This window comes from Tamandua tetradactyla, chromosome 18 (assembly GCF_023851605.1).
Source record: "Tamandua tetradactyla isolate mTamTet1 chromosome 18, mTamTet1.pri, whole genome shotgun sequence".
Classification (NCBI taxonomy): domain Eukaryota; kingdom Metazoa; phylum Chordata; class Mammalia; order Pilosa; family Myrmecophagidae; genus Tamandua; species Tamandua tetradactyla.
In genome coordinates this window covers 29,431,185-29,441,773 of record NC_135344.1, presented here as the reverse complement: position 1 = coordinate 29,441,773, position 10,589 = coordinate 29,431,185, and the positions used below count along the sequence as shown (strand labels likewise).

At 36.0% G+C, this 10,589-nt stretch overlaps 1 protein-coding gene across 1 annotated transcript in view; it reads left to right on the top strand.

The window, feature by feature from the left end:
* The first annotated feature begins 1,765 nt into the window (after positions 1–1,765).
* LOC143662401 (netrin receptor DCC-like) overlaps positions 1,766–10,589 on the top strand; it is a 294,187-nt gene continuing 285,363 nt past the window's right edge. The window contains exons 1-2 of the mRNA XM_077136090.1: positions 1,766–1,775; positions 2,378–2,534. Coding sequence (XP_076992205.1) covers positions 1,766–1,775; positions 2,378–2,534 — 167 coding nt within the window. The remainder of the gene's footprint in view (positions 1,776–2,377; positions 2,535–10,589) is intronic.

Below are 10,589 nucleotides of genomic sequence, written 5' to 3'. Positions count from 1 at the left end.
ATAAAAAAAAAATTGACTAACTCACTGCCAGTTTTCCATTATTTCAAATGCCATTTTGATCAGGAAAGCAAGAGGAAATTTCATCTACGAAGAAGTAGTCTAAGAGTCTATGGAGTCAGAAATAACGTCACAAGCTTTCTGCAGTTCTTTTACATTCTCTTTTTCCCATGTAACTATGGGGTATGGTAAATTGAAAATGTTTTTGGAACCATTAGAAAATGAAGTATTTCCCCAGTAGATTTTCCCAGCTAACAGGAGTTTACTCCACAGTGGGAAATACAACTCAACTAACCTCTGTAGGAAGTGAATGCAAGAATGAAGATTAACTTTGATAAGAACTAGAGAAATTCACCTGCAAAAGCCAGTTTGAAGAATAAATGTAGGCATCCGGGTACTTGTGTTTTAGGGCTAGAAATCACCTGTCAAGATGAAACAAACATTTCCTGGTCTAGGGGACTTGAGCTAAAAAGAAGAAAACAGAGGAATCCATCAAAGATGAATTATGAATTTACACACACACATACATCCCACAATGCATGCATGCATATTTAATGGGAAACTTCTAAACCTGATTATAAATGTTCCCAAATGTTTGAAAAGCTAAAATATTCTGTTTGTGGATGATTCTATGTTATACTCTGTGAATAACAATTGTTAAACCTACTGCTGAAGCAGGGACACTCTGCAAGAAGCTGCAGTTGTATAGTTTATGTCTTATAGAATTTTGCCATCTCCTTTACTCCGAGGTAGCTCAAGAGAACTGCTTCTACATTTTGTCACCTTCTGTCAACTTTTAATTTGCTGCTTTTAATTTACTGTGGTCTTAGAAAATACATAAACAAGCTACTTCAAATTTTACTTAGCACAGTATAAACAGGCTGAGTGGAATAAGGTTTTGTAATAAACTACTTGATTACCTGAGGCATTTTTTGATTCATGTAAGTCCATGGCTGTTATTAGACTGTTGGGGTTTCCATTAGTTTAATTTTCAAATTAGAGATTTATTAAACCCCATGTCAATTAATATATTATTCTTGGGTTGTATCTTTTCTATTATGAAACATATTTTAGCCATGAAATCAGCTTTTTCTTTAATCTGGTTATTTCAAAATAGAAGGGGAAGGAAATTATATATAATGTGCTTTTTCCCCCAGAGTCAGATGACCTCACTGTATTAAAACTGTGTGATCGTGTTGTTTTTCCTAAACCAAAAACAAGCAAACCAAAACTTTGCAAACTTCAATTAGCTATATGATTCTTCTTTCAGCTCTTCTTAGCTAAAGATTCTTGAAAAAGCTTTGACAGAATAGTCACTCTAACTTTAATTTCATAATTAACATGTATTAAATTTATTTTCTGTATTAAAATTCATTCATTTCAAATACATTAATTAATATACTAGTTCATCCACTCACTCACTCAATTATTCAACCCCTGCCTCATTCCAGAAAATAATTCAGGGACATATACTATTAATTACATTAAAATAATTTGCAATGCTTTAACATCATCTATGTGCCTTTTTTATAAAGACATGTTTATTACTCACTTAAAGTCAAGAGATGCATAATCCCTTTACAATACTGAATCATCTAGACTTCACATTATCCATACTTCTAACGGAAAGTCTTTCTGGAACTCATATGCTTATTAAAATTCCATATTACCCAATTTTGTTCCCTGTTTCTGGCCCAAACAGAGTATTTTCCTTATTGTCATGAATCTTGAGTATTAGAAACTGGGCAAATAGGCAATAAAATCACATATGTTAATAAGTAACATATTAGAGAATTATCAGGGAAGTGCCTAAAACTGTAGAGCTGTGTTTCGGTAGCCATATTTCTTGAAGATGAATGTATACAGCTTCCACAATGTGATTATGTGAGTGTGAAAACCTTGCGTCTAAAGCTCATTTTATCTACGATATTGACAGATGAGTAAAAAAATATGGATTAAAAATAAATAAATAATGGGGGGAAATTAATGGGTTATCTTAACTGTCAGACATTTTTGAGTATTACATTAATAATTATTTTATATTTAAATCAGGATATAGAAAATGTGATGAAAGATGTACTTTATTACTAATAAAGTGTTGATTTTATAAAAAATAAAAGACATCAGTGAGCATTAAAAAAAAACCAAGAAATTTTAACATCTATGATAGTTTGCTTACTTTTGTTTGATTTTGTTTTTTCCTTAAGCTATCAAACATTTTTATTTCATTAACTGTTGGTTTACCTTGTTTTTCTTCCTTCCTTTAGAAACTCTGTGATGGTACCATGGCTATGCTTGCTATTGGGTCAGTTCTGCCTCCTCTACATTTCCTGAATGGGGCACCAACATCTCTGACAGCTTTTTTTTCCTTCCTCCTTAGCTATCCCAAGCTCCAGTGTCCTCCCATCTGCTCCCAGAGATGTGGTTCCTGTCTTGGTTTCCAGTCGGTTTGTCCGTCTCAGCTGGCGCCCACCTGCGGAAGCAAAAGGAAACATTCAAACCTTCACAGTCTATTTCTCCAGAGAAGGTGACAACAGGTAGGTACAATCACTCAATTTCAACCTAATCCATCACTCTTTAATCATATGCCATGGGGTGATGGCAGTGGGAGAACTTGAGTTGGTACTTCAATGACTTCTACTCTGTATTCTTTACTTGTTTACTCATTGCTGAATGGGGATGCTCTATTGCCATTTTTAAAAACAATTACTCACAAAATCAAATAGATCATGTATATAAACTTCTTTGACAATAGGCAATAATGGAAAATATAACAACTTTTTATTTCCTTGATTTTCAAAGTGCTAAGCAGAGGACAGAATCAGGCTGCATATTGATAGAACAGAATAAAAAAGAGCCACTGAGGTTAGATTATAATCCCAACTCTGTCATTAACGCCATGTGACTTTGAGAAAACTGCATGACTTCTCTGAGCCTCACTGGCTTCCTTGTGTTTCCTAAATAACAGGGATCAGAATCTGTCAAGAACTCAGTAATTGCTATTCATTGTGCTTAGAACTCTCCTCTGCTCAGAGATCCAAGAGGTTCATCCTTAGCTTCCACTAAATCTTTGCAGGAATGCCATCTTCTCATAATCCACTCTCTACCTTTTCTTGTTCTTATTTTTGTTCATAGCTTTGTTTTTTTTTTTTACCATCTACTTACTAATTTTGTTTACTGAATTCCATTCCCTCCACCCCAACAGAATACATGTTTCATGTCTATAAGAAGGCAGGGGTATTTATATCAGCTTTCTTCACTGAGCTATCCCTCACACCTAGAGCAATGTCTAGCATGTAGGAGACACTCGCTAACTCACATGTCAATTACTCTAGGGAACTTCCCACAGTTCCCCAGGTCAGAATTCATCAATTTCTCCTTTATCTTCCCCCTACACTTTTACTACATCACTATTATGCCATTTGACTTCTATGTCCTCCTTTACATCTGGCTGAGTACATGTGAATTTCCCTCCCCCAATATTGAGAGTAGGTCTCATTTATACTCCACGCCCAAATGTCTAGTACCATGTTCTGTGTATACGTTTAGAGATTGTGACCAACATGATAACCATGGCAGAGAGACAGATGTTGTATTCTTAATAGATTTTTCTTTAACCAATAAAATACATTGTGTTACTGAGGAGGGTGAATAAGCTGACAGCAATTCAATAAAAACTTTTTTCACCGAGCTTAAATATTAAAAGTTGATATGGAAATTTGATTCAAATATCCCCTTTCATTTTGTACAGTTTAGATCTCATCTAGAAGAAATATATACCATATGTCTCTGGGTGGTTAGCTATGTGCTATTTACTCACTTAAGTTTATTTAGTTCCTTTACACAACAGCTTTTTAAAAGGTGCTGGATTTAACGTTTGCGTCAGGTTAGCAATGACTGTCAGGAAGGCAAATTACTCAGGCTCAGATTATCATTAATTCTGTATAAAGGTTAATGGTGTCAATAATGCAAGCGCCGTAGTTGGCATTTTTTATTCAGTCCCATGTGATACCTTTAATTCCTAAATCTAGAGCAGTATAAATCCCAGAATCTGAAACCTGAAACCACAATGAGTCAATTGCTTCAGAGATGTCCAGTTATCCCTCTCCTTACAATTGTTAGAACTGAAAGTAACCTTTTGGATCATAGTCCAACCTCCTGCTACTTAAATATTCGGAAACTGATGCCCAAAGTAGGGCAAGTGCTTGCACAGGGTCACAGAGTTGGTACCAATACTAACAGCAAGTGCTGAATACTTGCTGTGCCAGACACCAGGTGACGTATTTTGTAAAAATTACCTTACTTAATCCTCAAAAGAAAACATTATCCAGATGAGATTTAAAGAACAAAGGTATTCCTCTGTTAAATGACCAGTAAGGGGTAGAGCCAGGATTTCAATATGCTGTCTGCGCTCAAAGCTGATGTTCTTACTCCCTCCCCCAGCCTGCTCCCAGCATGGTGGATAACCAGTAACAGAACTAAGCTTTTTTTTTTTTTTTAATTTTTACATATTTATGACATGCATTTCTTCTGTTTCTTTAAAATAATTTTCTGACTTAATGGCCAAATAGATTTGCATCATTTATTTACCATTAACAAAATGCAGAATTTTTTACTTATGCACAGACTATTACATCTCCCATTCAGTAATCTAAAATTACTTATGGTCGTGTGATGCATTTCAGTTGACAGGTTAAGGCCATGTGGTTTTTTGATGCAATGGTGTGACTTCGAATCCTGGCTCAGCAATTTTACCAGCTGTGTGATATTGAACCAATTACTTAACCTCTTGATGCATTCATTTCCTCATTTTGATGATAATAGCACCTAATGATAGTGAATGAAATTATGAAAAAGTACCTAAAACACTTGTTCTTTTCCTAGTGCACTGAAAATATTAAATTCCTGTTAGCTGATGCCATGTAGAAAACATTAGGTGCATTGGAAACTAAAGTGAATGAATACGGATGTTTCCCAGCTCATATTTGGAGAGGACTTTATTGCTTGTACGAACATTAGCCCACTTGGTCCTTGGATGAGGCAAATATGATCATCACTGTTTTACAGATGCATGTGACTTTGTTCAGAGCTTTAAGAAGAAGAAGAAGAAAAACTGCCTACAAAGCTACACAACTAATAAATATTAGAACCAGGTTTTGAATGCAGTGTTTCTCGTCCCGGATTTCTTCCCAGTGCCACACCAAGCAAAAGGTGTTTCCTAAAAGAGGCACATGTAAAGTACTATGGAAGCTCAGATGAAATAATTAGAACACTTTCATGAGCAGTCTTTAATTGAATCCTCGCAATAAACCTGTGAGGCAGGCAGATAAGGGACAGGTATCTTCATTTTGCAAATGACACAGGGAAAGCTCCAGGATAGCCCTTGACTTGCTCAAGGACACACACCTACTTTGTGGCAGAACAAAGGCTGAGCAGGTTCTTCTAACTTGTAGCACTGTTTGCTTTACCCTGCTTTGTGCTGCCTCGGGAAACCTCTGCTCACTGCTCAGCTTTGAATGATTGACATGAAATTCATTTTAGAATTCACTGTGCATTACGTTTTCAACACGGTGTTTACATATTCTTTCCCTGCTCTTCCAAGTTGAGGACTATGCAGCTGATGAAGCTTGTTATTCACGAAGGGAGTATATTGTGATGGAAAGAGAATGAGATTTAGAATCCAGAATGGCACATTCTGGCCCTGGCTTAATGCTTGAAAAAATTTAGTCCTCCTCTCAAAGCCTCACCCTACTTATGTGGAAAATAGAAAACTCAGCCCCTTCTACCTGAAAATTTCATTACATCATTGAATAAGAGGGTAAAATAGTGATTTCATTTTTCCAGTGGATTTCATGTGTATTGAAAAATAAAGCATGCTTCTCTGAATGCTATATGTAATAATCCATTATTCACTTATTCAACAAATATTGACTGTGAGTCAATGGTGAGCCATGCATTGTATAGTAGAGAACCTAATAGTCTGTCAGCAGTTCAGTAGTCTTGGGAAGATTGTCCCACTGATGAATATAGAACCAAATGCTGAGCTAGAAGCACTCAAGAAAAGGAACATGCTTCTATAAGAAGGTTTAAAAGGGTATGCATGATGTCTATGCCATAAAACTCTTTACATTTTGTAAAGATGATTCAGGCTGGAGAGTGGAAGTTAGACAGGAGCTGGGTAGAAGCTGGGAAGCCATTTAGCAGGGGCTATTGTAGATGGCCAGGCAAGAGAGGAAGGTGGCTGGGGACAAGGGAATGGCAATGGAGATGGCACCATGGAGACAGATTCAAGAGATATTTAAGAGGTGATATGGACAGGTCAGGTGATGGACTGGACCTGAATTGTGAAGGAGAAGGGAGTGTCAGGGAGAGTTCCTAGGTTCCTGCCTTATTTATATAGGTGGATAGCAGTGCCATTCACTGAGATTAGGTTGCTGGAAAAGTTCTAGGTTTGGGGTGAAGATTATAAATTCAGTTACAGACATGTTGCATTTGACATATCTTTACAAGTCCAAATGGGGATGTGGAACAGAGAGTTGAAAATAGGAATCTGGAGCTCAGAGTTGAAGTTTGGGCTAGAGATGTATATCAGGAATCAGTCAGTATATAGATGATGACCAAAGCTAGACAAGGAGAAGATGACCCATTTCAAGAAAAGAGAATGAGAGGACACAGGATTGAGTCATGTTTTTTTTTTTTTTTTTTTTGAGGGTAGAGGATGAAATTAAAACAAAAGGAAACAAATTGAAACTGAAATCTTTTCCCGAAAAATATAGCTTTTCATTATTTATTACAGTAGCTATTAATTATGTAATCAGTATCTTGGTTAATCTATGAAATGTTGAAACAGAGATTGTATTTTGTGACTTGCTCCCTACTTGCTCCTAGGACTTCGCTTTTTAACAATTTAAGGAAAAGCAGGATACTTCTTCAACATTTAGAGGAAATGCCAAGAGACCAAGAAGAATGAGTTCTATTCCCCATTTTGTTTTCTCTGGTGGTGAATCACTTCTCAATCTGCTTTCCCTTTAAGATAGCACTGATTCCAACATCTGTGATTCTGGGTAAAAAGGAACAGGTTGCTGTGCTTTCTGTCACTTTGAGCGATACCATTCAATGCCCTGATCAAGTAAACACTATATTGTAGTTTTGAAACATTCTCATTGTTGTACCATTCTTGTGATCATTAAATAAAAATGAGAGTAGAAATGGGTCAAAAGAAGATGCTAAGTCTTTCCATTAAAAATACCATAATTCCTTCCCCACAAAGGAACATTAACATAACTGTTCCTCCTTGAAACTACTAATGAGGTATTTCACACTTCAAGACAGCATTTGTTGTTCACCTATAGTTATACCTAAATGTTAATATGTAGATGCACTTAGGCAAGAGGATGTGTATCTACTTAAAATGTGTATTGGGGAGTTGCACAAATGATGCACTAAGAACTCGTATCATGCTTAATCTAGACTTTGTTTATTTCTTAAATTTGAAGACAAACATGTAGGATTATCTAAAATAAATAAATAAAAGCCACACACGTAGGTGATTTTCTATCCTAAAAAGTAATATTTGAATGAAAAGGCTTCTTTGAACATATCCCAACCACTCAGTTTTCAAATAATTAAGTCAAGACCCAGAAAGGTGAAGTGGCATGCTAAAGATTACCCAAATAAGTTGGTATGAAACCTTTCACAGGATCTGGTGCAGCAGGCACTTCTAAGACCAGACTATGTGAAGATTTTATACAATGATTCTAAGAGATTTTCCACATGTATTTATGCATTTATTAAAAACTTTCAAACATCAGCAATGTAGGTATTCTTTAAACTCAACGGTATATATGCTGAGTGTGAACAAAACGTAGACGAAAGTAAGATGGCTTCTCTTCTAAAATAATTCACATCCAAGTAAGAGACAGACATGTCCATTAATACAATGTGTTACATGCTATAATAGATATATAAACCAAGAGCAAAAAAAAGAGAGCATTTATTACTGCTGGAAACAAAGAATATAATGGTGGGAAAGCTTCACCAAGGAGTTTCACTGGAATTGGTTTTGAAGAATGAACACGCTTTTGCCAGTCAGGAGAAATTAGCCCTATGCTAAATGAAACAAACAGAAGAGTGAGAAAAGGCGGAGAGGCAGGGGTGGATATGGTTGGTGGGGCTCTTCACTGCAGATGAGACAGGAAACGTTTTGGCTTGATTGTGAAAGTCTGTGGATCTTGGGGAAAAAAGTTGAAATTTTATTTTTGATGGAATGACAGCCAGCTGGGGTTTTGGTCATAGAGTTGGCATGATTGGTTATATAGTATAGAAGGTAATATAAGACAGAAAGAACCAGAAGACTGGTGATAAGGAAATAGGAAGAGCTATATTATAATGCAATATGTAGGTTGAATTGTGAACTAGAGTAAATGTCAATTTCAGGCACTGGAGAGAGACTAATCAGAGTTAGTTAGTCTCAATGTAACTTTTACCAGGATGCATTTTTTTCCTTTTTTTGCTCTGAAGTTTGGCTCCATGCCTCAAAACACATCAACACTAAGAAGATTTACACTGATTGATGTTAGGAAATCAGCAGTCTTAGTTGTTATTGGGTATTGGGTCAAAATATGTGTTTTTATAATTTAGGCAGTTATTTCACAGGAAATCTCAACCAGGTAACCCAAAACGTTTAAATCTGTAATTTCTAAGAGAGAAATACTTCTTATTAAGTAAATCTTCTTCCAGTATACCCATGAAAAATCAAATAGCACAAGTTGTCTACAGATTTTTCAGTCAAGAGGGGGCTTCAGATTTTGTATATTTATACTCTGCAGCTTTCCAATGAATGAATTTACTATGAATTTATTCTAGAAATATCAATGACTTGCTTCCTTTACTTCAGTCAACTTATCTTGAATTTGGCTTAACCCCACACTACCAACTCTGAATTAGGGGAAAAAGAAGTGAAGTAAAGAAGCTTTGTCTGACACTATACCTGTCCTCACACACTATAATTCTGAACCCCATAGATTTGAAAGGAAGTTCTATCTTTAGATTCATAGAAGAGAACTTCACTGAGAGGCAGCAGACCTGGGTGTCTGCTCCTTTCCCAAGAGGCATTGGGGCATTGCCAAGTTGAATATCCCAACACAGTAATTGGGCAAACTACTAAACTACTAAAATCTACTCTCCTATTTTCCTTAGTGTGCTTATCTGCCCATTGCCAGAGAATCATTGACTAGAGAGAGCAGAAATAAAATCCTTGCTTACTAATAGCTTTAACTGTTGAGATTAAGGAGAGTTTAACTACTTTTGGCCTATATGGGATCAGAGAAACCCAGAGTAATAAAATGCCCTCCCAAACTCAGCTTTCACTCACTTGTTGGAGATTATTTGTATTGTTAATAGCTGTTAAATCACCAAAGAGTATGATATAAAAAAATCTCCTAGGAACCATTTGGGCTCATAACTGAACAAATCAGTGAAGGACAACTTGTCAGGAGAAGCCATTTATCCCAGAATGCATTTATATCAACTTAGCAGTTTGACACAGCCTCAGTAAAACTTGAGGAAGCCTAAGAACAACTTTCAAAGAAGCCCAGACACCAGTGTGGCGTAAGATATCACAGACTGTCGATATTTGCTATGGAATGCAGGGGGCTCCTATTTCATCTCAAGTGTTGTCAGAGAAGCCTGTGCATCCTCCTTTAAAAATGTTACCATTTCCATTATTGGAACTTGTTCAATAGCTCTAATAATGACCATTGCTTTTCTTTTATCTCATTTCTGCAAACAAAATTAATCCAATTGGAAAGACCAATAAAGTGTTTTGGGGATACCCCATACCTTAATGAAAATCATTATATACTTTTTCTTTGTGATTATACCACAAATTAATTTCTGTTGTCAGATTCCTGCTTCTAAATACTTATTAGAAAAGTTCCCTTCTTGGATTCAACAGCATTTATTCCTTATGAGATTGTGGAGGTATTTGGTTATAATGATAAAAGTCACAGCAGCCACTGCCCTTTATGGAACACTCCCTGTTGAGGACCAGACCCTGTACCTACTGCCTTATATGTTTTGCACACAGCCTCTCATTTAATTCTTTCAGAAACTGTGTGAGGTCAATATAATTATAATTCCCTTTTCGCACTTGAAGAAACTAGGGCTCAGATAGGCAAGTTCCTTGCCCAGGGTTATGCATCAAGGACATAAGAAAGTCAAAACAACAACTCCAGGGTCTTAAACCCATCACAAATCCACTCCATAGTCTACATTGTGTAACAAATTATATATGTTGTATTGTTTAAGTACAATGTATAACAAAGTCCTTACTTTGATACAATAAAATTTCTGAAAAGGGTCGCATAAATTTGAAATGCTTAGATAAAATTATTCTTTTAAACCATTTAAGAGCATCTCTGAAGAAACCAGTGGTGAAACTAGGAGCATCATCATCATGTGTTTAGAGGAAGAGACTTAAGGCTGGATTGAAGCTGTGTTTGTGTAATAAGTATACTGTATTTGCTTAGATTGTATACTATAAATTGATACCATAGAAGTATCTTTTTTGAAAAATGTGTTGTTCATACTTT